This window comes from Mauremys mutica, chromosome 26, assembly GCF_020497125.1.
Source record: "Mauremys mutica isolate MM-2020 ecotype Southern chromosome 26, ASM2049712v1, whole genome shotgun sequence".
Taxonomy (NCBI): Eukaryota; Metazoa; Chordata; order Testudines; family Geoemydidae; genus Mauremys; species Mauremys mutica.
In genome coordinates this window covers 15,590,931-15,618,896 of record NC_059097.1, presented here as the reverse complement: position 1 = coordinate 15,618,896, position 27,966 = coordinate 15,590,931, and the positions used below count along the sequence as shown (strand labels likewise).

General features: G+C 56.2%; 1 protein-coding gene across 1 annotated transcript in view; it reads left to right on the top strand.

Moving 5' to 3' along the window:
* LOC123356631 overlaps window positions 1-27,966 on the top strand; it is an 871,996-nt gene that overhangs the window by 136,296 nt on the left and 707,734 nt on the right. The window contains 1 exon segment of the mRNA XM_044999988.1: window positions 27,067-27,668. Within this exon segment, the coding sequence (XP_044855923.1) occupies window positions 27,067-27,668 (602 nt within the window).

Genomic DNA, 27,966 nt, shown 5'->3' with positions numbered 1-27,966 from the left:
GTCAGCGCGGGCGACCGGGACCGGCTAGAGCTGCCTCTCACTCTGGCCGAGTTCTCGGAAGCCCTCCGTCGCATGCCCACCAATAAATCCCCGGGCATGGACGGGCTGACCGTGGAGTTCTACCGCGTGTTCTGGGACGTCCTCGGCCCGGACCTAGTCACCGTCTGGGCCGAGTCCTTGCGGAGCGGGGTCCTCCCTCTCTCGTGCAGGCGAGCCGTGCTCGCTTTATTGCCGAAGAGGGGGGACCTCCGCGATTTACGGAATTGGCGTCCCATCTCGCTCCTCAGTACGGACTATAAAATTGTCGCGAAGGCCATTTCGATTCGGCTAGGGTCCGTGCTGGAGGACGTGATCCACCCAGACCAGACCTACACCGTCCCGGGCCGTACCATCTTCGATAACCTGTATCTGGTCCGGGATCTCTTGGAGCTTGGGTGCAGGGATGGTCTGTCGTTCGCCCTCCTGTCCCTGGATCAGGAGAAGGCGTTCGACAGGGTGGACCACGGGTATCTCCTGGGCACTCTGCAGGCGTTAGGCTTCGGGTCCCAGTTTGTGGGTTTTCTCCGGGTGCTGTACGCCTCCGCAGAGTGTCTGGTCAGGCTCAACTGGACCCTGACCGAGCCGGTCAGCTTCGGGCGGGGAGTGCGGCAGGGGTGCCCCCTCTCGGGCCAGCTGTACGCCCTGGCGATCGAGCCCTTCCTCTGTCTCCTCCGCAGGAGGTTGACGGGGTTGGTGCTTCGGGAGCCGGAGCTGCGGCTGGTCCTGTCGGCGTACGCCGACGATGTGCTCCTCGTGGTCCAGGACCCGGGCGACTTGGCGCGGGTGGAGGCCTGCCAGGCCGTGTACTCGGCGGCCTCCTCCGCCCGGGTCAACTGGGTCAAGAGCTCTGGCTTGGTGGTAGGGGACGGGTGGCAGGCGAGCTCCCTCCCACCCGCGCTTCAGGCCATCCGGTGGAGCGCGGGTCCGCTGCTCTATCTCGGCGTTTACCTTTCTGCCACGCATCCCTCTCCGCCGGAGAACTGGCAAGGTTTGCAGGGCAGGGTGGCGGAGCGGCTCCGGAAATGGACAGGACTCCTCCGGTGCCTTTCCCTCCGAGGGAGGGCACTGGTGCTCAATCAACTGGTCCTGTCCATGCTCTGGTACCGGCTCAACACCCTGGTCCCGGCCCCGGTGTTCCTGACCGACCTCCGGCGGGTGGTGCTGGAGTTCTTTTGGCCAGGACTGCACTGGGTCCCTGCAGGGGTACTCCACCTGCCCCTGGAGGAGGGAGGGCAGGGCCTGAAGTGCCTCCGCACTCAGGTCCACGTCTTCCGCCTCCAGGCACTGCAGAGGCTCCTTTATGGTGCGGGTAGTCCGGCATGGAGAGCCCTGGCGCACGCCTTCCTGCGCCGCTTCCGAGGGCTCCGATACGACCGGCAGCTCCTTTATCTCGACCCGAGGGGCCTTCCGCGAGACCTCTCCGGGCTGCCGGTCTTCTACCAGGACCTCCTCCGGACCTGGAAGCTGTTCTCTGCGACCAGGTCCGTGGCGGCCACCGAGGGGGCAGACCTCCTCGCGGAGCCCCTGCTACACAACCCTCAGCTCCGTGTGCAGGTGGCGGAGTCCCCCGCGGTGCGCCAGAGGTTGGTCCTGGCAGAAGCCACCAGGGTCGGAGACCTCCTGGACTACGACCGGGGAGACTGGCTGGATCCCCTGACGCTCGCTCGGCGGATGGGGCTCTCCAGACCTTGTACTCCCTGGCTCGTACTACAGGAGGTGAAGGCCGCTTTGCCGCCCGCTGCTCGGGCTTACCTCGACCGGGTCCTGCGCGAGGGCACGCCCCGCCCACCCTCCACCCCGAGCCCTCCGGACCTCTTCATCGGGCCCCTGCCCCGTGGACCCGACCGGCCCCCCCGCCCCTTCTCCGCCAGCCGGCTGCACGATCTGCAGCCGGTCCATTTCCGAACCGCGCCAAGGACACAACTCTACGCGCTCGTGCTCCATACCGTCCACTTCCTCGCCCTCGTGTCCCGCCCCGACACCAAGTGGCGGGACCTCTTGCCACCTGTGGAGGGTGAGGAGCCCCGGTGGGCCAGCCTGTACTCCACCCTGGTCCCGAGGCCCGCCGGGGATATCAGCTGGCGGCTCCTTCACGGGGCCGTGAGCACGGGCGTGTACTTGGCGCGGTTCACCCCTGTCCCGGACACCTGCCCCTTCTGCGGCGTGCGGGAGACCCTGGCGCATGCTTACCTAGAGTGCGCCAGGTTGCAGCCCCTATACCGGCTCCTCACCGACATTCTGTTACGTTTCTGGCTGCACTTTTCCCCTCACCTCCTTATCCATGCACTCCCTATCCGTGGCCCCACAAAGTCGCGGGACCTCCTGGTCAACCTCCTCCTCGCCCTGGCAAAAAAAGCCATCCACGCGACCAGGGAGAGGAGGTTGGCCGACGGAGACTCCTGCGACTGTGGGGCTTGTTTCCGGTCCCTCGTCCGCTCACGTCTCCGGGCAGAGTTCCTCTGGGCGGCGTCCGCTGGCTCCCTTGACGCCTTCGAGGAGCAGTGGGCGCTGTCCGGGGTTCTCTGCTCGGTGTCCCCATCAGGCTCCCTCCTTATGACCCTTTGACCTCACTCCTGTCCCTGTTCTTTTATTAGTTGTCCCCCGCACTTAGTGGGTTTCCGTGGCCCTGTAGATCCTCCCCTTGGGCTGGGGGGAGGATCCGTTAGCATGGGGCGGGCTTCCGCCCGCCCCCTCTCCCGGATAACCCAATAGTACAGGAAGTTTTAACCTAAGCTGGTGGACTGTAAGTTCAGGGGGGCTTTCATGTGGGTCCCCCACATCTGTACCCCAGAGTTCAGAATTGTTGTGGAAAATTGACCACATGGTTGATTTTACATCAGACAGCCTGAGGCACCTTTATTGTTATACAAGCCTGCATGCAGGGAGGGACAGCGTGGCCCCATGGCTGCTCTCCTGTCAATAGATTTTCACCAAGCTTATAAAGGCTAAAACCGCAAATCAACACTTACTTAGATTCCCTCATTTGGGATTATCCATGGCAAATTAAGCAAGCTAGCTCAGTACTTTTCCATATTTGGTTTTTCCTGTTGTTGTTCTTTGGCAGTTTTCGTTGGTGGTCCGCCTGCTTTAAGACCCCTCCTTTGCAGTTGCATTGGATAAGGCTCTTGTTGCATTCTGGCTGAGCTGGCACATATGGGCCCTCTTTGTTCCTTCCCTCAGTTCCTCTTTCTCTGGTCTCTTCCCCCCCCCCCCCCGTGCCCCTTGTGCAGACAAACAAGTTTTGCAGAAGTCCCAACATTTGCTCTTACATAGCAATTGTTTAGCTATAGCCAAGCCGCGGGGGGGGGGGGGGGGGAATTGATCCCTATCAGAGTGGAGGGGTGGAACCCCCCTGACAGTAGTAATAGTAGTAAATTAAAAGATCAGCTCAAGGCAAGAATAAAAAACCTAAATAAAGTTAAAAGGATAAAATAAAATACCCCCCCTCTCCAATCTACCCTAAAGGCAGCGCAGATCATGACAATGCAGAAGCAAGTGCGTAACAGTGAGCGAGAAAGTAATCGGTCGGAGCAGGAAGTATCTGCGTTGAAACAGAGGACTCTTGAGAGCGAAACAGCTGATAGAGCCGTACTGAAGGATTCCCAGGGAAGACCACGGGAAAGGTAAACGACACAATGGTGCTTTCAAAGCCACGTTGGGAGATCAGAAGGGAACAGTGGCAGTGATTAGAGAAAGTCATAAACTGGGAGGGGCGGGGGGGGATGCATCAGAAGAGGATCCCCTGTTCTGTTCATTCCCTCTGGGGCACCCGGCACTGGCCACTGGCGGGAGACAGGATCCTGGGCTAGACGGACCTTTGGCCTGACCCAGGATGGCCGCTCTTATGTTCTCCTTCAGCTGCTTCTTTCTCCACATTCCCCGAACTTCCCCCACCCCCTCCACTTCTTTTTCCTTTGGGGTGTTTTTTTGTTTTATCAGTTAAGGGTTAATGCCGGAGCTGAAAGTATTTCCGCTGTCCTTAAAGATATGGCTGCCAAGCGATAGGAATGTTAACTCTGCTCCTGACCCTAATGACTGCCGGGAAAAGAGTTTTAAATAAATTGTCAATTAAAAAAAAAGGGCTCAAAAATTGCTGTTTCTTTTTATGGCCGTAAGGGGATTTGTGGCTCCTCATGAAGGAAGCCCAGTTAAAGCAATAGCTCTCCCAGGTAAGAGTCTAACGCAGGGGTCGGCCACCTTTCAGAAGTGCTGTGCCGAGGCTTCAATTATTCACTCTAATTTAAGGTTTCGCGGGCCAGTCATACATGTTAATGTTTTTAGAAGGTCTCTTTCTATAAGTCTATACTATAGAACTAAACTATTGTTGTATGTAAAGTAAATAAGGTTTTTAAAATGTTTAAGAAGCTTCATTTAAAATTAAATTAAAATGCAGAGCCCCCCGGACGGGTGGCCAGGACCCGGGCAGCGTGAGTGCCACTGAAGGTAAAAGCCACAAGTACCCAAGTGCACCTCCCAACACCTCTCCTTGGGGAGGCCGGGCGCCCCTAACTCCCCCAGAGTGGCACATTTGGCTGCAGGTAGGTGCGGGGAGGTTTGTGGTTTATGTAGAGTTTGAAGGAGAGGCATTCGGACTGAATGTGATGTTAAATACAGGTGCCACTTAATCCTTAATCAGCACCCAAAAGAAAAGCCTGTTTAAATCTCCGGCTGGAGTTAAGCCCTCGCCAGGATTTAATGTGGCAAAGTGCCTTGTTTCCTTGGGCAGCTGGATTCTGTATTGGATGGGGCGAAGGAAAATAAGGGGCAATTTGGCTGAATGGATTTTGGAGGAGAAGGGATCCCGGGAGCGGGTGTCTTGAGAGAATTAAAGAGTGTTGGTTGATTTTGCTAGCAGGGTCCAATGGGAAATAGCTCCTGGGAACCCGGGGAGACTTCAGCAAGCTAAGGGGTAGCAGCCTTTAAGGCGTCTGAAGAACGGATCTGCCCCCCACAAGTTCCAGCCATTGCAGAAAAACATCAGGAGCTTTGGGGCAAAAACAGAATCGAAGGTGGGAAAACGACTGCAAAAGTCCTAGTTACTAGCTCCGATTTGCCTCCCCAACAGCAGCGTAGGCATCCGAAGGCGGCAGAAGCCAGCCTGGAAAACCCCGCATGCCACAGCCGACTGGCTTTTAAGCCAAGGGGTTTTATTTAAGAGTCAAGCCCCAATAACGCTGCCCTCTGGCCATCCTCACAAGTGACAGCAGGACCTGGAGACCGATTTCCACCACCTTAATTGGGTGGCTGCACGGGTGGCCCCCTTAGTCGCTAAGTATCGGGAGGTGACAACCTCCCTCGTGGGAGGAGCCCAGTGGTTTTCAGCTTTAGAGTTGGCCAAGGTCTCTCGCAACTTACACGCATTGAACAGGCGCGATTTCAACTATGCGCGTGCGGCTGGAGTCGGGGGCCGGGGCCTCAAGATTTAAAGGTCCTGGGCCACCAGCTGTGGCGGGAACTCTGAGCCCTTTAAACCCGGCCGGCAGCTCGAGCGGCGGTGGGACCGGGTGGGGGGGTCATTGAAAGGGGGGCAGGAAGACCATTTTGGCTCTACGCCGTGTTCGCTTCACATGCCAGCCGCGGCCCCGCACCCCCGGCCTGTAGTGATTATTCTCGCACGGTCCCCGTGCGTGGGGACGGCTATTCCTGCTTTCCAAGGACACACGTGTGTTTGGCAGGGTCGGGTGGGGGCATTGAAAGGGCGGCGGGGATACAATTTTGGCTCTACGCCGTATTCGCTTTACGCGCCAGCCGCGGCCCCGCACCTCCGGCCTGTAGTGATTATTCTCGCACGGTCCCCGTGCGTGGGGACGGCTGTTCCTGCTTTTCCAAAGGAGACCCATGTGTTCGGCGGGGTCGGGTGGGGGTATTGAAAGGGCGGCGGGGATACAATTTTGGCTCTACGCCGTGTTCGCTTTGCACGCCAGCCGCGGCCCCGCACCCCCGGCCCGTAGTGATTATTCTCGCACGGTCCCCGTGCGTGGGGGCGGCTGTTCCCGCTCTCCGTGCGTTCGGCGGGGCTGGCGCAAGAGGCCGGGGGGTGTGTGCGGTGCCCGGGGGGCTGGGACCCCCGATCAGGGGGTGTAATTCGGTGCGTGGGTAAGACCCCGGTTTGCACCAGAGCTGGGGGGGTGGCGGGGGCGGGAGGCACCGAACACGTGTCACCGCAGGGGCTGGAGCCCGCCACGTGATTCACCTCGGCGCTAAGGGCGGGCCCCGCGGGAGGGGGAGGGGCGGGGACACGCGTGGGGCGGAGACGCTCCAGCCCCGGGGGGGCCGTGCTGCCCGCGGCCGGAGCGGGGCGGGGCTGTGGAGAAACACCCCCCCCCGGACCGGGGGCAGCGCCGCCTCACACCCTCCCGGCGCGCGCCGCGCTCCAACTGCCGGACGAGTCGCGTGACTCGTCCCCGTCCGTCCGTTCCCCCCCGGCCCCGGCCCCGGCCCCGGCCCCGGCGCGCGCCGCGCTCCAACGGCTCTAACGGCCGGAGCCGGCACGTGACTCCCCCTCTACCCCGCGGGACGCGTCCCTTACGGGCCGCTCCCGGGGGGCTCCGGGCGCGCGGCGGAGCCGGTAAGAGCCGAGCGGGGCGGGGGGAGGAGACACCTGGGCCCGAGACCCGCCCCCCCCGCGCTGGGCCGGGCCGGGCCGGAAGCTGGGGCGGGGGGTCCCTGTGCGGCCTCCGTAGCGATGGGGGGGGTCAGTGGGGGGGCCGGGAAACCCCCGGGGGGGGAGGTGAGTGTGTGTCCGTGTCTCGCCCCTGCCCCTCCCCCACTGCTGCCCCCTCCCCCCCGCCCCCTTCAAACTGCCCCCCCCGCCTCCCTGCGGCCCGTGTGAGGGGGGGGGAACCGTCACTGCCCGGGTGCGCCGGAGAGTCCCGTAAAATCCCCTCCCCCCCCGGGCCCCCCTCACACCGCCCCTCCCCCCCCGGGCCCCCCTCACACCGCCCCGCCCCCCCCGTCACAGCCACAGACCCCGGGCCCCCCTCACACCGCCCCGCCCCCCCGTCACAGCCACAGACCCCCCGCCCCCCTGGGCCCCCCCCACCCCACCAGCCCGTCTTCCCGCGCTGCTCCCCCTTCCTGCCCGACTGGCAGAGACACTCCCAGCGCCGTCCCCGTCTCTTGGCCTCTGAGCGTTGCCTTGCCCGGGGCCGCGCTGCCTGTGTGCATGGCGGGGGGGGGGGGGGGGAGCCATCCCTGTCTGGGTAGTTACTGAACAGTCAGCCAGTCCCTCAAACTTTGGTGGTGCCCAGAACCCCCCCCCGCCCCGCCCAAACTCCGCCCCGCCCCCAAACTCCGCCCCCCCCCTGCCCAAGGCTCTGGGTGGGAGTTTGGGTGAGGGAGGAGGTCTGGGGTGCGGACCCTAGGCTGGGGCAGGGGATCGCGATGCAGGATACAGGCTCCGGGAGGGACTTTGGGGATGGGACGGGGTGCAGGGGTGAAGGCTGTGGGGTGTGGCTGCAGATGAGGGGTTTGGGGTGTGGGAGGGGCTCAGGCAGAGGGTCAGGGTGCGGGGGGATGGGGGCTCTGGCTGGGACTGGGGATAAGGTGTTGGGGGGCTGGAGGGGCTCGGGGCTCAGGCAGAGGGTCAGGGTGCGGCGGGATGGGGGCTCTGGCTGGGACTGGGGATAAGGTGTTGGGGGGCTGGAGGGGCTCAGGCAGAGGGTCAGGGTGCGGCGGGATGGGGGCTCTGGCTGGGACTGGGGATAAGGTGTTTGGGGGGCTGGAGGGGCTCGGGGCTCAGGCAGAGGTTCAGGGTGCGGGGGGATGGGGGCTCTGGCTGGGACTGGGGATAAGGTGTTGGGGGGCGGGAGGGTCAGGCAGAGGGTCAGGGTGCGGGGGGATGGGGGCTCTGGCTGGGACTGGGGATAAGGTGTTGGGGGGCTGGAGGGGCTCAGGCAGAGGGTCAGGGTGCGGCGGGATGGGGGCTCTGGCTGGGACTGGGGATAAGGTGTTTGGGGGGCTGGAGGGGCTCGGGGCTCAGGCAGAGGTTCAGGGTGCGGGGGGATGGGGGCTCTGGCTGGGACTGGGGATAAGGTGTTGGGGGGATGGAGGGACTCAGGCAGAGGGTCAGGGTGCGGGGGGATGGGGGCTCTGGCTGGGACTGGGGATAAGGTGTTGGGGGGGGGGAGGGGCTCAGGCAGAGGGTCAGGGTGCGGCGGGCTGGGGGCTCTGGCTGGAACTGGGGATAAGGTGTTTGGGGGGCTGGAGGGGCTCGGGGCTCAGGCAGAGGGTCAGGGTGCGGGAGGATGGGGGCTCTGGCTGGGACTGGGGATAAGGTGAAGGCTGTCAGGAGGGGCACGGGGCTCAGGCAGAGGGTCAGGGTGAGGGGGGATGGGGGCTCTGGCTGGGACTGGGGATAAGGTGTTTGGGGGGCTGGAGGGGCTCGGGGCTCAGGCAGAGGGTCAGGGTGCGGGGGGATGGGGGCTCTGGCTGGGACTGGGGATAAGGTGTTTGGGGGGCTGGAGGGGCTCGGGGCTCAGGCAGAGGGTCAGGGTGCGGGGGGGTGGGGGCTCTGGCTGGGACTGGGGATAAGGTGGTGGGGGGGCTGGAGGGGCTCAGGCAGAGGGTCAGGGTGTGGGGGATGGGGGCTCTGGCTGGGACTGGGGATAAGGTGTTTAGGGGGCTGGAGGGGCTCAGCTCAGGCAGAGGGTCAGGGTGCGGGGGGGTGGGGGCTCTGGCTGGGACTGGGGATAAGGTGTTGGGGGGCTGGAGGGGCTCGGGGCTCAGGCAGAGGGTCAGGGTGCGGGGGGATGGGGGCTCTGGCTGGGACTGGGGATAAGGTGTTTGGGGGGCTGGAGGGGCTCGGGGCTCAGGCAGAGGGTCAGGGTGCGGTGGGGTGAGCGCTCTGGCTGGGACTGGGGATAAGGTGTTGGGGGGCTGGAGGGGCTCAGGCAGAGGGTCAGGGTGCGGGGGGATGGGGGCTCTGGCTGGGACTGGGGATAAGGTGTTTGGGGGGCTGGAGGGGCTCAGGCAGAGGGTCAGGGTGCGGCGGGATGGGGGCTCTGGCTGGGACTGGGGATAAGGTGTTTAGGGGGCTGGAGGGGCTCAGCTCAGGCAGAGGGTCAGGGTGCGGAGGGATGCGGACTCTGGCTGGGACTGGGGATAAGGTGTTGGGGGGCTGGAGGGGCTCAGGCAGAGGGTCAGGGTGCGGGGGGATGGGGGCTCTGGCTGGGACTGGGGATAAGGTGTTTGGGGGGCTGGAGGGGCTCGGGGCTCAGGCACAGGGTCAGGATGCGGGGGGATGGGGGCTCTGGCTGGGACTGGGGATAAGGTGTTTGGGGGGCTGGAGGGGCTCGGGGCTCAGGCAGAGGGTCAGGGTGCGGGTGATGGGGGCTATGGCTGGGACTGGGGATAAGGTGAAGGGGGGCTCGGGGCTCAGGCAGAGGGTCAGGGTGCGGGGGATGGGGGCTCTGGCTGGGACTGGGGATAAGGTGTTGGGGGGCTGGAGGGGCTCGGGGCTCAGGCAGAGGGTCAGGGTGCGGCGGGATGGGGGCTCTGGCTGGGACTGGGGATAAGGTGTCGGGGGGCTGGAGGGGCTCAGGCAGAGGGTCAGGGTGCGGCGGGATGGGGGCTCTGGCTGGGACTGGGGATAAGGTGTTTGGGGGGCTGGAGGGGCTCGGGGCTCAGGCAGAGGGTCAGGGTGCGGGGGAATGGGGCTCTGGCTGGGACTGGGGATACGGTGTTGGGGGGTTGGAGGGGCTCAGGCAGAGGGTCAGGGTGCGGGGGGATGGGGGCTCTGGCTGGGACTGGGGATAAGGTGTTGGGGGGCTGGAGGGGCTCGGGGCTAAGGCAGAGGGTCAGGGTGCGGTGGGATGGGGGCTCTGGCTGGGACTGGGGATAAGGTGTTGGGGGGCTGGAGGGGCTCAGGGCTCAGGCAGAGGGTCAGGGTGCGGGGGGATGGGGGCTCTGGCTGGGACTGGGGATAAGGTGTTGGGGGGGATGGAGGGGATCGGGGCTCAGGCAGAGGGTCAGGGTGCGGGTGATGGGGGCTCTGGCGGCGACTCTCGATAAGGGGTAGGGGGTCTGGAGGGGCTCGGGGCTCAGGCAGAGGGGCCGGGGGCGGGGGGATGGGGGCTCTGGCTGGGACTGGGGATAAGGTGTTGGGGGGCTGGAGGGGCTCAGGCAGAGGGTCAGGGTGCGGGGGGATGGGGGCTCTGGCTGGGACTGGGGATAAGGTGTTTGGGGGGCTGGAGGGGCTCAGGCAGAGGGTCAGGTAGCTGGGGCAGGGGGGCTCTGGCTGGGACTGGGGATAAGGTGTTGGGGGGACTGGAGGGGCTCAGGCAGAGGGTCAGGGTGCGGGGGGATGGGGGCTCTGGCTGGGACTGGGGATAAGGTGTTGGGGGGGCTGGAGGGGCTCAGGCAGAGGGTCAGGGTGCGGGGGGATGGGGGCTCTGGCTGGGACTGGGGATAAGGTGTTGGGGGGGCTCAGGGCTCAGGCAGAGGGTCAGGGTGCGGCGGGATGGGGGCTCTGGCTGGGACTGGGGATAAGGTGTTTGGGGGGCTGGAGGGGCTCGGGGCTCAGGCAGAGGTTCAGGGTGCGGGGGGATGGGGGCTCTGGCTGGGACTGGGGATAAGGTGTTGGGGGGGCTGGAGGGGCTCGGGGCTCAGGCAGAGGGTCAGGGTGCGGGGGGATGGGGGCTCTGGCTGGGACTGGGGATAAGGTGTTGGGGGGCTCGGGGCTCAGGCAGAGGGTCAGGGTGCGGGGGGATGGGGGCTCTGGCTGGGACTGGGGATAAGGTGTTTGGGGGGCTGGAGGGGCTCAGGCAGAGGGTCAGGGTGCGGGGGGATGGGGGCTCTGGCTGGGACTGGGGATAAGGTGTGTGGGGGGCGGGAGGGGCTCAGGCAGAGGGTCAGGGTGCGGGGGGATGGGGGCTCTGGCTGGGACTGGGGATCGGGTGGGGGGGGGGCGGGAGGGGCTCAGGCAGTGGGTCAGGGTGCGGGGGATGGGGGCTCTGGCTGGGACTGGGGATAAGGTGTTTGGGGGGCTGGAGGGGCTCAGGCAGAGGGTCAGGGTGCGGGGGGAATGGGGCTCTGGCTGGGACTGGGGATAAGGTGTTTCGGGGGCTGGAGGGGCTCAGGCAGAGGGTCAGGGTGCGGGGGGATGGGGGCTCTGGCTGGGACTGGGGATAAGGTGAAGGGGGGATGGAGGGGCTCAGGGCTCAGGCAGAGGGTCAGGGTGCGGGGGATGGGGGCTCTGGCTGGGACTGGGGATAAGGTGTTGGGGGGCTGGAGGGGCTCAGGCAGAGGGTCAGGGTGCGGGGGGATGGGGGCTCTGGCTGGGACTGGGGATAAGGTGTCGGGGGGCTGGAGGGGCTCAGGCAGAGGGTCAGGGTGCGGGGGATGGGGGCTCTGGCTGGGACTGGGGATAAGGTGTTGGGGGGCTGGAGGGGCTCGGGGCTCAGGCAGAGGGTCAGGGTGCGGGGGGATGGGGGCTCTGGCTGGGACTGGGGATAAGGTGTTGGGGGGCTGGAGGGGCTCAGGCAGAGGGTCAGGGTGCGGGGGGATGGGGGCTCTGGCTGGGACTGGGGATAAGGTGTGTGGGGGGCTGGAGGGGCTCAGCTCAGGCAGAGGGTCAGGGTGCGGGGGGATGGGGGCTCTGGCTGGGACTGGGGATAAGGTGTTGGGGGGCTGGAGGGGCTCAGGCAGAGGGTCAGGGTGCGGCGGGATGGGGGCTCTGGCTGGGACTGGGGATAAGGTGTTGGGGGGGGTGGAGGGTCTCAGGCAGAGGGTCGGGGTGCGGGGCGATGGGGGCTCTGGCTGGGACTGGGGATAAGGTGTTGGGGGGCTGGAGGGGCTCAGGCAGAGGGTCAGGGTGCGGCGGGCTCGGGGCTCTGGCTGGGACGGGGGATAAGGTGTTGGGGGGCTGGAGGGGCTCGGGGCTCAGGCAGAGGGTCAGGGTGCGGGGGGGTGGGGGCTCTGGCTGGGACTGGGGATAAGGTGTTGGGGGGCTGGAGGGGCTCAGGCAGAGGGTCAGGGTGCGGCGGGATGGGGGCTCTGGCTGGGACTGGGGATAAGGTGTTGGGGGGGCTGGAGGGGCTCGGGGCTCAGGCAGAGGGTCAGGGTGCGGGGGGATGGGGGCTCTGGCTGGGACTGGGGATAAGGTGTTTAGGGGGCTGGAGGGGCTCAGGGCTCAGGCAGAGGGTCAGGGTGCGGGGGGATGGGGGCTCTGGCTGGGACTGGGGATAAGGTGTTGGGGGGCTGGAGGGGCTCAGGGCTCAGGCAGAGGGTGCTTTGCATCCAGCATTTATAATGGTGTTAAATATATAAACAAGTGGTTTTAATTTATAATGGGGGGGTCGCACTCAGAGGCTTGCTGTGTGAAAGGGGTCACCAGTACAGACGTTTGAGAACCACTGAGAGGGGTTTGTCCAGCCTGCTCTTAAATCCCCAGTGATGGAGATTCCACAACCTCCCCGGGCAATTTATTCCAGTGCTGAACCACCCTGATAGTTAGGAAGTTTTTCCGAATGTCCGACCTAAACCTCCCTTGCTGCAATTTAAGCCCATTGCTTCTTGTCCTGTCCTCACAGGTTAAGAAGAACAATTGTTCTCCCTCCTCCTTCTAACAGCCTTTTGTGTACTTGAAAACTGTGATCATGTCCCCTCTCAGTCTTCTCTTCTCCAGACTAAACAAATGCAGTTTTTTCAGCCTTCCCTCATAGGTCTTGTTTTCTAGACCTTTCATCATTTTTGTCTCTCTTCTCTGGACTTTCTCCAGTTTGTCCACATCTTTCCTGAAATGTGGCCCCCAGAACTGGACACGCTGCTCCAGTCGAGGCCTAACCACTACAGAGTAGAGCGGAGGAATTACTCCTCGTGTCTTGCTTACAACACACCTGCTAATACAGCCCAGAATGATACTTGCTTTTTGCAACAGTGTAACTCTGTTGACTCATATTTAGTTTGTGATCCACTGTGACCCCCAGATCCCTTTCCGCAGTTCTCCTTCCTAGGCAGCCATTTCCCATTTTGTACGTGTGGAACTGATTGTTCCTTCACAGGTGAAGTACTTTGGATTCGTCCTTATTGAATTTCATCCTATTTACTTCAGACCATTTCTCCAGTTTGTCCAGAGCATTTTCAATTTTAATCCTATCCTCCAAAGCACTTGCAACCCCTCCCAGCTTGTTATCGTCCGCAATCTGGATAAGTGTAACAGAGAGACTCTGCTACTGGGAGGGTTTCACCCTGTCTCAGAGGGTTACACCCTGGTGGGACGGGGCTAGGCCTGTACTGGGATAAGGTCACTCTGTGCTCCACAGTGTGGCAGAACCTGGAATGTCCATTAGCAGGGAAACATCCTGGGGGGAATCGGCTTGTGGAACGGACAAAAACCCCACCTGAATTCTCTCACCTTGCCCTTCTCGCCCTGGCAGGTTACAGAATAACGTCCAGGTTTCGCGCCAGATCATCCCCTCCTCCCAGGGGGAAGGAAATGGCTGCAATGGAGCTGGCTCAGGTAAGGGATTCTCAGGGAGCTGGTGGTGGGTTCTGCTTGGAGGGAGAGGAGCAGTAAAGGCATAGGAGGGTGGGAGCTGCTCCAGGTGGTGGGAGGCAGGAACTATCTAGGGTGGGGAAAGGGAGGGGACAGGAGGTGACAAACCTGCTGAGACTTGTGTAATGTAGGGTGTGATGGGTTGTCACCCCGGGGTGCAGTGTGGGGGGCTTCTGGGAACCGCTGTGCCCTCGAACCCTGAAGCTGGGCTGGCCCTTCTCACACTGCTTTGCTGGAGATTCAGCCAGCCTCTCCAGGCCCTGTTATCACCCAACACGACAGCAGGTGGCGCCACGCACCCAGCTAAGCTACCTGAGAGCTTTACCTAGAATCGTATGATCACAGAATATCAGGGTTGGAAGGGACCTCGGGAGGTATCTAGTCCAACCCCCTGACCAATCCCCAGACAGATTTTTGCCCTGATCCCCAAATGGCCCCCTCTACTCAAGGACAGAGAGAAGACATCAGCCAATTTCCCAGCTCCCCAACCTTGCACACCTGCTGTAGTAGAAATCCAAAATGATACCCTCTTGTAGTGCACAGGGATCTGTATAATGTAAGCTCATTAATATAGTTCGTCTTTCCCTCGCTATGGGGAAGATACGCATATATGAAGATGTGCTAACCAAGCTGAGCTTTTCCCCAGACACTTCACTCAAAATACACTGATTAAGATAAAGCATAAAACAAGTTAATTAACTACAGAAAAATAGATTTTAAGTGATTATAAGTGATAGCAAACACAGCAAAGCAGATTACTTAGCCAATAACCAAAAACTCAAAGTAAGCCGAACATACCAGATGGATAGAATTTGATTTAGCAATTTCTCACGCTGATTGATGATAGAAGCAGTCCACCAAGTTTCCACCAGTTCAGTCTTTGTTCCTCAGGTGCTGCCAGGAGTTCTCTTGTGTGGGGAATGAGGCCAAGAGATGATGTCACACCCCACCTTATGTAGCTTTTCCATATGGCGGGAACCCTTTGTCCCAAACTCAGTTCCCCCATCCAGTTAGTGGAAAAATACAGGTAGCAAAATGGAGTTCAGTGTCATGTGGTCTGGTCACATGCCCTAGCATGGCCTGCTGAGTCATAGTAGCCATGACTCCTAGGCTGGCTGACACATTCACAGGAGGGCTCAGCTCTTCCACGGTCCATTGTCTTTGTTGATGAGCCATCAGCACTGTCTGGCTTCTTCACTGTTGTACCCGAAAGGCTGGTTGTGGGTGTTACCCAGAGTAAGCACATGTGAAATACAGATACAGAGTCAATATCCATAACTGCAGATACAAACATGATCCATGCACACAGGTAGGATAATCATATTCAGCAAATCATAACTTTTCCAATGACACCGCACATGATGCATCTTGCACAAAATGCCTCATCAGTATGTCCTAATGATATTATACTCCTACCACTATGCTGAATGTGGGGGGTAGTGTCAGCTAGGGCCTAATTTCAAGGCACAGGGGTTGGGAATGGAACTTCCCCTCTTTGTGGAACAGGAAATAACCCCCCAGCCAGGGCTGGGAAAACTTCCCCGGCTCCGAGCGCTGAAGCCAGAATCTACTGACACTTCATTAGTTACTCCCACCCCCACTCTTTGTGGCAACTGCAAACTTTATCAGTGATGATTTTATATCCTCTTCCAGGTCATTGATAAGAATGTTAAATAACACAGAGCCAAGAACCAATCCAAGAAATCCACTCGACCATGGTTCCCCATTTACAATCCCAGTTTTTAATCTATTTAATGTATGTCGTGTTTATTTTGTATCTTGCTAGTTTTCTAGTCAAAATATTGTGCTGAACCAAGTCATATGCCTTACGGAAGTCCAGGTATGTTGCATCAATACTATTAGTTGCAACCAAACCTTTGATCTCATCCAGTAAGAATATCCAGTTAGTCTCATAGGATATATTGTCTCTGAACCTTTGTTAATTGGTACTAATTATAGTACCCTCCTTTAATTCTTTATTAATGAAATCCGTATTCACTGCTCCATTATCTTGCCCAGTATCAGAGTAACACTCTTGTAATTAGCTCGATCATCTCTTTTAGACTTTTAAATATTGGCACAGCATTAGCTTTATTCCCGTCTTCTGGAATTTCCCCCGTGTTCCAAGTCCTAATGAAAATCAACATTAACAGTCCACCACGCTCCTCCACCGGGTCTTTCAAAACTCTTGGATACAAGTTATCTGGACTCACTGATTTAAACATGTCTAACTGTAATAGCTGCTGTTTAACATCCTCGTGAGTTCTTTTTGGAATGGAAAGTGTGACTTACATCATCTGTTTTTCTCCAAATCCAGGAGAAAAGTATTTATTGAACACTTCTACCTCTTCTGTATTATTTTTGATAAATCTGCCATTTCTATCTAGTAATTTACCACTATCGTTGTTAGGATTAATGTTATACTTCTAAAAATGTCCTTATTTTCATTGATTAATCATTGATTTCTGATAGCTTCCCTTACCAATTTTCTACAATTCTGACCATCTAACTTATATTCTTTACTACTGACTTCCCCTTTCTTCCACATATTATATTTGGAGAGTGTTGGGATTTCTACCAGGGAGCCACCAGCAGGGTCCAGAGACAGCCCCATCTCCTGTATCAAACTCTGGCTAGTGGGTATGTGATAAATGTGACGACCCTGCCTCCATCTGTCAGCTGGGAGACACACAGGTTCTCTCTTTCTACCATCTGATGGCTCCTGGCTGAAGGAAGGTGGGGTGGGACTCTGTTAACATGGGCCTCCTGGAGCCTCCATTTACCTGGTGCTGCTGTTCTGTGAATAGTGGGGTTGTGAGTGGGGCAGCAGGTACTGAGTGTTGGACTCTTGCTCTTTCAGGGGCCGGTGACCTTCGAGGAGGTGGCTGTGTATTTCACCAGGGAAGAGGGGACTCTGCTGGACCCCGCTCAGAGAGCCCTCTACAGGGATGTCATGCAGGAGAACTATGAGACTGTGACCTCGCTGGGTAAGGAGTCCTGTCCCCTGGGTTATTAGAAGCTGTGGGGTCTCTAAAGAACCTGAGCAGTAATAACTTTATACCTTTATTCATCATCCAAGTTTTGACAAGTTTCCTTGTCCCCCTTTTTTTGCCTCACTCCAGTTTTATTTCTGTTCAGTTTAACTTCTTTATACATTCCCCCCCCCCCAAATATTATTATTTTAACTCTTGACCCTCCTCTCCCGCTCATTACCCCCCTCCCCGTATAACCTCCCCATCTCTGTGCACAGCGACCCCGGCCACCGACCCTGAGTCCTTGCTGCATCCTCCCGCCCAGAGCAGGGCCCCTTCCCAGGCACACATGGGCACTTTGTTGATGATGTCACAGGCTGGTGGTGTAGCTTGGACAGTGTTTACACCGATAAGATGACGTGTTGGGGTGCAGCTCGCCCTTGTACATGGCTACTCACCGTTAATGGAGGAGATGAAATTGGGTGAAACACACAGACACTTGATTTATAGTTGAAATCATAGGCAAGGATCAATACACGTAACGATTAGAGTCGGAGAAGTATAGTAAAGAGGGGCTTGCACTGTGCGGACTTACAAGCTATGGACACCATTGGAAACAAAGATCGAGGCGCAAGGGAGCCCATCAGACGGGAGGCCCTGCTTCAGTTTACACTGTCCCGGGGACCTGACAAAATGAAAAACTGGTCACTAGGAGAGGTATTTTCTCCACTTCCTTATGGTAATAGGATGGCCATATACCACATCTGCTCCTTTGCTCTGATTACAATAATGTCAATAGCTGCCCTAAACCATACCTGGCCTTTGGGAAGTCCATAATTAACCATCAAGCCTCAATACTCATGATTTACATCACTTATTTATTAATCATTCTAATATATGAATGCATCCAACTGCTGAGATACTTCATAGCAACCTAATTGCTAGAGCCCGCCCCAGACTTCCTTTTTTCAGAATCCTTTGGCGTATTCCACCCGCTTGTGGTTCCTCATTAGTCTCTCAAAATGAGGGTGCAAAATATCTGACCTGGGATTGTCTCCTTAGGCCTATTCAGGTAAATCCCAGACTTCAGCATAACGGCTCCCACAAAGCCTCAGCCTAACCGAAGGCCCTGGACTGTAGCAAGCTGAGGCGATGTCTGCACTACCGCGGTAACTCAACCTACGCTGTGCAGCTCCGGCTATGTGAATAACGTAGCTGGAGTCGATGTACCTTAGATCGAGTTACCGCAGGGTCTGCTTACCTTAGTCTTCTCATCAGGGTAGAGTACAGGGGTCGGCTGCAGACAGATCTGTGGTCGATTTGGCGGCTCTTTAATAGACCCGCTACATCGAGCACCGGTGGGTCGATCTCAGAGCGTCGATCCCGGCTGTAGTGTAGTCCCTGCCCTTAATGACCCATTTCTTTATGTTCACCTCCTTGCCCCTCCACACATGTTCCAAGCTAATAAGCAATACTCTGATAACGACATCTTACCTCTAGCGAGTATAAAATTGCCCACAAGACGTGAGACTAGGTCATAAATCGTAAAATCAGGTCGGGGTCAACAGGAGTGAGAGTTTGGAGAGAGTCTTGTGTCCTCCCCCCCCCCCCCCCCCATCTGCAGCAGCCACAAGCTGTCTTCCCTCCCGGCTCCTTGGATCTCTGAGCCGGTCCCTCCTGAGGCTGCCTGGCCCAGTTCTTGTTTCTGACCTTCTCCTTTCCCGGAAGAATGAGAGGCTGTTGTTCCCGAATGTTAGTGTTTAAACTCCCCCAGCGTGTGGAGAAGGCTGGGGAATTAATTCTCCCTCCCATTACCCCTGAGTCACTAGATTTCCTAATGCCCCAAAATGTGCTTTTGCGATGTCACAGTTCTGGGGTAGCGAAGCCTTTGACCTGCCTCCATGGTCTGCTCAAGGAATGGCCCCTCAGGTATCAGGCCTCTAGCCAGCCCCTCTCTGTGGGTGGGGACCCACCTGCCTCTTCTTTTTGACCAGGGTGTGAGGATTGCAGCTTGTCTTCCACTGTGTTTTCTGGACTAACGTCCAGCTCCTGTGCTTTGCTTTCTCTCCAAGGGCTGTGAGCAGTGTGTGTGTGTGATAGAGGTGGGAATTTTGGTGATACTTCTATGATTCCAATACACCCCTCACTTTCCCTCTGTGATTGGTATTGCTGTGATTAGAACGAGCAGGAGACATGAGGTGTTTTGTCATGTATCTGTCATGGGGTGATATGAAAGGACTGCCTGGCACCAACCTACATCAGTGGAATACCCGACAGAGACAAGGGAATAATTCTCACCTGTCCATGGGAGGAGCTCCGCTTGGCTGAGTGAAGCACACATGGACTCGTTATATTTTTGGGAGCAGGAAGAACTGGGCTCGCAGACACAGGGAGCTCTGCCGGAGCGAAGACTAATGGACAGGCACAGGGAAAGGAAACAGAAGCGTTTTCTACAGCAGCCTGGCTCAAGGGCATTGGCCAGTATGGACTATATTGTCTTCTTCGCTTCTCTGTGCTTATATAAGGACTTTCCAGTGCTGAGTTTCGATTGACTAATAAACCCTGCTATGTTTTAAAAGTCTGCCCAGTGTCAGAGCAAGTTTTTGCTCTGTGCATTGACTGAGGAACAGTCACTGAACAGGAGTGTCGTTCGGCTGGACCTGCTGGCAGAGCTCACAGGTTGAAATAGGAGTGTTGAAGCCAGAGGCTCAGTCTCAGGTGCCGAAGCTACATGGCCTGTCCGTGTGGAAGAGTGGGACCCCTTGGGGGTCTAGTGCACTCGAGATACCTCCCAAGGACTGTTTACAAGCCAGGGCATTGCCCAGATCCTGTGGATCCATGCCAGTGTGCCAGTGAGCCTTCTGGGGAAAAGAGAGAAAACAAGGAAAGGATCTAAATGTGTATTTACCATCGCCCCCTCACCAGTCCTCGTGGGAATCCCTGATCAGTCCAAAGCGCAGACAATGCGATGTTTATGGGGGTTAGTTTCCAAGCAGGCATATTCCAAAGCCCTTCACACCAGTCGGGTTTATCTCTATACACTGATAGTGTTGTGTATTTGGTTGTCATGGGTTTTGTTACTATGGCAACTGAGTTAGACTATTAAGGGATAGCTCAGCCGGTTTCAACCGGCTGAGTGAGCTCTCTGTTTCTGTAAATAAAATGGAGGTTTTGGTTAGCTGTCTGCTCTCTGGCCTCAAGTGATTGTTTCCTACACCGGCTGCCCCAAGGACTTAACACTGGCGACGAGGATGGGATCCTGGTGCTGCTCCAGTAACAGAAGGAAGTAGAAGTCAAGGTAAAGACCAAACAAAGAAAAAAAGCTGCTTGTTTGCACTGACTGTGAAAGTGAAACTAAAAATCATGGCTACTCTGACCAGGCCCCTGGAGCCTTTTGATGAGAATACAGAGCAGTGGCATGTGTATACTGAGCGTTTTGAGCTTTTTGGTATTGCAAATGACATTACAGAAGCGAAGAAGGTGCCAATATTCTTAACTGTTGTAGGGGCTAAAACAGGGGTCTCCAACATGCGGCCCGCGGAGCTCTTCCCTGCGGCCCGCGGAGCTCCCCAGGGCCGCCCAGAGGGGGGGGCAAAGGGGGCAATTTGCCCCGGGCCCCGGGCTCCGCAAGGGCCCCCAAGAGAAAAGCGGGGGCTCCCGCCTCCGCCCCTCTCCTGGAGCCTCGGCGCATAGAGCGCCGAGTCTCCGTCCGAGCGCCTGAGCCCCGCCCCGATCCGAGCCGCGTGGGGAGGGGGTGGGGCTGGGAGCTCTGGGCTGAGCGCTGCGCTCGGCGTGGAGCTCACAGCCCCGCCCCCTCACCACGGGGCTCTGAGCGGGACGAAGCTCAGGCCTCGCCGGAGACGCGCTCGGGTAAGGGGGGGGGGAAGCGGGAGCTGCTGGGGCCGGGCCGGGGCCTGGGTGGGAAGCGGGACCCGCCGGGGCCGGGGCCGGGCCTTGGGGGGGGGGAAGGGAAGCGGGACCCGCCGGGCTGGGCCGGGGTGGGGGGTGGGGAAGGGAAGCGAGACCCGCCGGGCCGGGGGTGGGGAAGGGAACCGAGACTGGCCGGGGCCGGGCCGGGCCGGGGGGTGGGGGAGGGAAGCGGGACCGGCCGGGGCCAGGGTGGGAAGCGGGACCGGCCGGGGTGGGGAAAAGAGGGACCCGCCGCCGCCGAAGCGCAGCCCGGTCTTCGGCGGTGGGGGGCCCCTTCTGTTCCGGGACCCGCCGCCTAAGTGCCCCGCCGCCAAGCCACCAAACAGCTGTTGGTGGCGCTTAGCACTTTTCAGGAGGGAGGGGGGAGGAGCGGGGAGCCGCGCGCTTAGGGGAGCAGGTGGAGAAGAGACAGGGCAGGGGCGGGGCCTCATGGAAGGGGTGGATTGGGGGTGGGGCCAGGGGCAGCAAGGGGGCGTGTCAGTGATGCGGCCCTCGGGCCAATGCACTAGTCCTCATGCGGCCCTCGGGGTCATTTGAGTTTGAGACCCCTGGGCTAAAACCTACTCTCTGCTACACAGCTTACTGCACCCTGTTAAGCCTGAGACTAAATCTTACAGTGACATTGTGGAAATCCTGGGGTCTCATTTCTCCCCAAAACCACTGGTAATTGCTGAAAGATATAGGTTCCACAAAAGAGACCAAAAGGAAGATGAAACAGTTGTACAATTTGTAGCCATTTTAAAAAAGCTAGCAGAACACTGTGAATTTAAAGAGATGTTAAATGATGCCCTGCGTGACAGGTTAGTGTGTGGCCTCTGCAGTGAAGCTATACGGAAGCGCCTACTGACAGAGGCTCAGCTTACATTACAGAAGGCTGTTGATATTGCTGTCTCCATGGAACTGGCTACAAGGGAGGCACAATACATCGGTGCATCCCCTAGGGTGCAAAAAGTGTCACAAGAACCGACCCACAAAACGGTGCAGAGTCAAGAATGTTACCGCTGTGGTAAGCCGGGTCACCAGGCATCAGAATGCTGGTGTAAGGACCTGGTGTGTCGACACTGTGGCAAAAAGGGACACATTGAGTATGCCTGTAAACAAAAGAAAAAGAGGTCTGTGGTCTGGCCAACAAAAAGAGGAACCTTGCATACCCTAGAGCAGACCCAGGATGATCAAGGTGACACCTCCTCACAAGAGGAAGTGCCACTGCATGTTTTGTCTTTGGCAGCGGGCTCACATGAATACTGGGTAACCCCCTTATTGGAGGGCAAACCTATACGCATGGAACTAGACACCGGTGCAGCTGTCTTGCTGGTTCCTGAGACTGTGTATAAGGAAAAGCTACAGCATCTTCCGCTTAAGGCAACAAAAACTGTTCTGAAGACGTATACAGGTGAAGCTGTGCCCATGTTGGGCACTATTGATGTTAAGGTGGAGCTCAATGGAAAGGCGGCTAAATTGCCACTGTTTGTGGTGAGAGGTAACTACCCAGCCTTAATGGGTAGGTCTTGGCTTGGGAAGATTCAGCTGAACTGGGCAGAAGTGCACCGGATGACTAAAGAAGAAACCAGTCTAACCCCTATACTAAGGAAACATGCTGCTGTTTTTGGAGATGATTTGGGAAGTATGAAGGGAATCACTGTGACATTGAACATTAAACCTGGCAGTCCACCAAAATATCTGAAAGCCCGAACTGTGCCATATGCCATCAGGCCAAAAGTTGAAGCAGACCTGGAGCGCCTGGTCACCAATGGAGTCCTAATACCAGTTACCCATAGCTCATGGGCCACTCCTATCGTTCCAATAGTGAAGAAAGATGGCTCTCTCCGGATTTGCGGTGATTTTAAAGTCACTGTCAACCCAGTGTTGTGTGCAGAGCAATACCCGCTTCCCCGCATCGATGACCTCTTCGCAGGCCTGGCTGGGGGACAAAAGTTCAGTAAGATTGATCTGAGTCAAGCATATTTACAGATGCACGTCGATGAAAAGTCCCAAGAGCTGTTGACTATTGTGACTCATAAGGGGCTTTATCGATACTGTCGCCTACCCTTCGGAATCACATCGGCTCCCGCCCTGTTCCAGAGGGCTATGGACCAGATCTTGTGTGGCTTGTCAGGAGTTCAGTGCTATCTGGATGATATCCTGGTCACTGGAAGAAATGAAGAGGATCACTTAAGGAATTTAGAGGCTACCCTACAAAGACTGGAAGAGTATGGCCTACGAGTTCACAAAGACAAGTGTGAATTCTTCAAGCCCTCTGTTGAATATTTGGGACACATCATCGATTCTGCAGGTCTTCATAAGGCCCCTGCAAAAGTTAAAGCTATTGTGGAGGCTCCCCCACCTCGAAATGTAAGCCAGCTGCGCTCATTTCTAGGACTACTGAACTATTATGGAAAGTTCATCTCACAGTTAGCCACACTGCTAAAACCACTTCATGAGCTCCTTGGGCAGAACAAGGCCTGGAAGTGGACTGAAGCCTGTGATGTTGCATTTAACAAAGCTAAGCATGCATTGTTAAATTCTGAAGTTCTAACGCACTTTGATCCATCCTTACCCTTGCAATTGGCCTGCGATGCTTCCCCTTATGGAGTGGGAGCGGTCGTGTCACACATTATGCCTTCGGGAGAAGAAAGACCTATTGCTTTTGCTTCACGCACTCTAAGCAAAGCAGAAACTAACTACGCCCAAATCGAACGTGAGGCATTAGGAATTGTTTTTGGAATTAGGAAGTTTCATCAGTACCTGTTTGGGCAAAAGTTTACTCTTCTTACAGACCATCGACCTCTGACATCAATTTTTGGACCCTACACAGGCATTCCCCCATTAGCTGCTAGTCGTATGCAACGTTGGGCATTGATACTTTCTGCACACACATATGAAATCAAATATCGGAAATCCACTCTGCACGGCAATGCAGATGGCCTCTCAAGGTTGCCTTTACCGGTCAAACATCAAGATAGTGCCCAAAAGGAAATCTTCTACTTTGAACAGGTAGAGAATACACCCATCACTGCTACTCAGATAAAGAAGGCAACCCGCGTTGACCCAGTATTATCCCAAGTTATGGACCTGGTGATGCATGGAAAATCTCGACAAACCTCTCCGGTCTCACCCGACCTTGTTCCCTACATGTCCAGGCGGACGGAGTTATCGGTCCAATCTGGTTGTTTGTTGTGGGGGAGACGTGTCATTATTCCACCACCCCTGAGATCACAGATGTTAGAACAGCTACATTCCGGTCACTGTGGAATAGTGCGCATGAAGGAAATTGCACGAAGCTATTTTTGGTGGCCTAGATTGGACAGTGCTATTGAAGAGAAGGCAAAAACTTGTATGTCATGTCAGAGTGTAAGAAATGCACCCCAGTGGGCACCCCTACACCCATGGGACTGGCCTGAAAACCCGTGGCAACGTATTCACGTTGACTTTGCTGGCCCCCTTGAAGGAAGCATGTTCTTGGTGGCAGTAGATGCCCATTCTAAATGGCCAGAAGTCTCTATAATGCAGTCCACTACTGCAGAGAGTACTATCCAAAAACTACGAGGACTCTTTAGTCGTTTTGGTCTGCCAGAACAACTTGTGAGCGACAACGGACCGCAGTTCGTCTCTCAGGAGTTTCAAAATTTTATGAAGGCAAATGGGATACACCACATCACGTCAGCACCATATCATCCGTCCACCAACGGATTAGCTGAAAGATTTGTGCAGACAATGAAAAACGCTTTGAAATCAGCAAAGGGACAACACTCCATTCAAAAGCGTCTGGATACCTTCTTACTTTCCTATAGAAACACACCTCATGCTACGACCCAGGCTTCCCCAGCCTTTCTAATGATGGGACGACAGCTGCGCACTTGCTTTGATCTGCTGAAACCTTCTGAACCCAGACAAACTGTGCAACATCAGCAGCAATATCAAGTCATCAGACGGGCACCCAGAGCAAAAGACCGAACCTTTAGCCCAGGACAGCCAGTTTTGGCTCGGAATTATACTTCCAGAGCTAAATGGGTCCCGGCCACAGTCATCACTCAAACAGGACCTGTTTCCTATACAGTCCGGACTGCAGAGAATCTTACCTGGCGGCGACATGTAGATCAGCTGTTGCCAGGTCATGCCAGTCTTCAGGACCCATCTGCAGTTGAGGGGTCTGACTTCACCCCTCCTGGTGAGACACCGAATCATGAGTCACCTGTTCCTGACTGTTCTCCTCCATTACTGCCGGCAGCTGAGATACCCCTTTGCCCAGCACGAGCTGATACCACCTCCTCACCTATTCGTGCTGCGGACCCTGAGCCCCTAGTACTTTCGGGTGCAACAACACCAGAAGTTCGCCGTAATCCACCTAGAGACAGAAGGCCTCCTCATCGGCTGGATCTTTAGTTAGGGCGAACCCACGGTTATGGGGCAAAATAATCCCCAGGGTTTAGCCGGGAATGGAGGCAGTCTACCCTCCTTCTCTAGTTTAGTGTGTGTTTTATTTAGGGGATGTTCTTATTAGGGGGGGAGGAATATGTTGTGTATTTGGTTGTCATGGGTTTTGTTACTATGGCAACTGAGTTAGACTATTAAGGGATAGCTCAGCCAGTTTCAACCGGCTGAGTGAGCTCTCTGTTTCTGTAAATAAAATGGAGGTTTTGGTTAGCTGTCTGCTCTCTGGCCTCAAGTGATTGTTTCCTACACCAGCTGCCCCAAGGACTTAACAGATAGAGTCTGTTCCTCAGTGTTCCCTTCCCAGCTCTGACACCGCAGAGCGTTTACCCCGTATCCCTGCCCGGCTCTGATGCCACAGAGCCTTGCCTGTCTCCCCATTCCCTGTCCCCCCCTAACAAACATGATTCCAATTTCCTTTCCCCCTCCTGTTTGATCCCATTTATATAGTAATATTCTCAGCTATACCTTAATCAATCATGGTACTGACATTTAACTAACCAATTCTAACATATTGTAACATAATTCTCTAACCAATTATATCCCACTACATTATTTACTTACCTAGCAACATTAATTATACAGCAGACAGAAACAATTAGAGAACCAGACTGATTAACAAGGTAAAAGTGGTGGCCATGAACTTAAAACGATACAGAAATGAGGGTTTCACAACCACAACCATTGATAAGGGATTTCTTGCCAGACAGGCTGCTGTCAAACTAAGTTTTCTTTAACCATCTTAAGATCTGTTTCTTTATCTGGTGGTGATGGGCACTCTCCGGACAGGATCGTCTTCCTAACAGCCCAGCAGCACCTTATTTCAGTGTAACTGGTTTGGGGTGTGAGGATGTGACCCTGCTCTTCCCAGCTTAAGGCTGCCCCTGCTGCTTAGCCAAAGGCCTTAGCCTAAGAAGAAGGCCTCAGCCTATCCTAGTGAGAGAAGGCCCAGACACAGGCAGACTGTGATTTTGATTCTTTGTTTTTATACCCCTGTAACTAGCTAAGTGGAAAAAATACACCTAAGTTCTTAAAGTATCGGCTTTACAGGCAGGCCTGACTATCTCTGTTCTAACAGTGGGTTCTAGCCCTTCCCCCATTCTGTGTCTGTCCTGTCTATTTAGATTGTAAATTCTTCAGGGCCTGGGCCATCTACTATTCTCTGTTTGTACTTGTCCTAGCACAATGGGGACCCACTGTTAGTTGGCCCTGAGGCACTAAGGTAATGAATATGATTTATAATCATAACAACTCTCCTGCCACTTGGAGCCAAGGAAGCTGGCCTTGGGATGTTACTGCTTAAAAATGAGCTGGGGGTTAAAACCATGGAATATTCTTTGTGACAAGTATCCCACAAATTCCACTAACCTCCCTTCTTTTCTTTGCCTGGAGTAGGGTTTCCAGTTTCCAAACCTGATGTGATCTCGCAGCTGGAACAAGGGGAAGAGCCGTGGGTCCCGGACCTCCAGGGCTCTGAGAAAGAAGTGCTCCCGAGAGCTGCCTGCATAGGTGAGGACTTGGTTAAACCAACTCAACAACTGTGTGGGAATGTAGGAAACATTTGGGATGCCCTACAAAGACCCTGTGAGCTCTCCAAGCTCAGGATTGTTCCCTGCAGATGTGGAATCACTATGGCAGATGTCACTCATGGCTTCCCTCCTATTCTGACTGACAACTGGCAGCAGGTCCCTCCCCGGTCTCGCTTTCCCTTGAGTGTTCTGGTGAGATGTGGACCAAAACTGATCCCTTCCTCTCTCCTCTGGGGAAGGGTTTGGGGAAAATCAGCTCCTGAGAGGTTTGATCTCTCCCATACATATTTTGGTTTTTTCATCCCTTTTTCCATTCCTCTCTCTGAGATTTCCTTTCTTTCTGGCACAGGGAGTGACCTATGCCTGGATTCTCTCTGTCTCCCATCAGGTGATGGGATGGTGAGTGAGAATGAGGAGGAGAAACCCCAGCAGGAAGATGCTGAGCAAGTAGAACCACATGGAACGTTATTAGGAAGATCCAAAGGGAATGTTTCTGGGAGTTGTGGACTCCCAGAAAAAGCAAAAGCCTGTGAGACTCAGCAGATCCCAGATGAAAACTTCAGTAGCCACCCAGACCTTATAACCCGCGACAGAATCCACTTGGAAGGGAGACGCTACACATGCCATGAGTGTGGGAAAAGCTTCCATTGGAGCTCACGCCTTATCAGACATCAGAGACTCCACACAGGAGAGAAGCCCTACACGTGCTCCGAGTGCGGGAAAAGCTTTGGTCGTCACTCAACCCTTATCACGCATCAGAGAATCCACACAGGGGAGGTGCTCTACATGTGCTCTGAGTGCGGGAAACGTTTTAAGCACAGCTCTACCCTGAGTGTACACAGGAGAATCCACACAGCTGAGAAACCTTATGGATGCTCTGAGTGCGGGAAGAGCTTTAGTCAGCGTCCATACCTTATCAAACATCAGAGACTTCACACGGGGGAGACGCCCTACACGTGCACTGAGTGCGGGAAAAGCTTCAAGCAGAGCTCTCACCTTATCAAACATCAGAGACTTCACACGGGGGAGACGCCCTACACGTGCACTGAGTGCGGGAAAAGCTTCAATCAGCGCTCAAACCTTATCACACATCAGAGAATCCACACGGGCGAGAAACCTTATGGATGCTCTGAGTGCGGGAAACGCTTCAGCGGTAGCTCAAGCCTTACTAGACATCACAGAATCCACACGTGAGAGACTCCCTACACATGCTCTGAGTGCGGGAAACGCTTCGAAAAGAGCTCACACCTCATTAGACATCGCAAAATCCACATTGGAGAACTGCTACAAATGCCTTGATTAGGGCTGGGAAAAGATTTAAAAAAAAAAAATCACATTTGCTAATATATCCCCCGGAGAGGTAACCTCAGTGCGAGAGGCAACCCCAGCACCATCTGGAAGGAGGATCCCAACTACGGGAAGGTTTCCCTCTGCTCCCATTGACTGCTCTGCTTCCCTGGGCCGTTCTTCCTCCTCAACAGCACAGGGGCTGTCTGAGCAGAGGTGGGACAATTCTACAGTGTCCCGGAAAGCCTCATCAACATACCTCTCAGCCTCCCTTAGCTCCTCC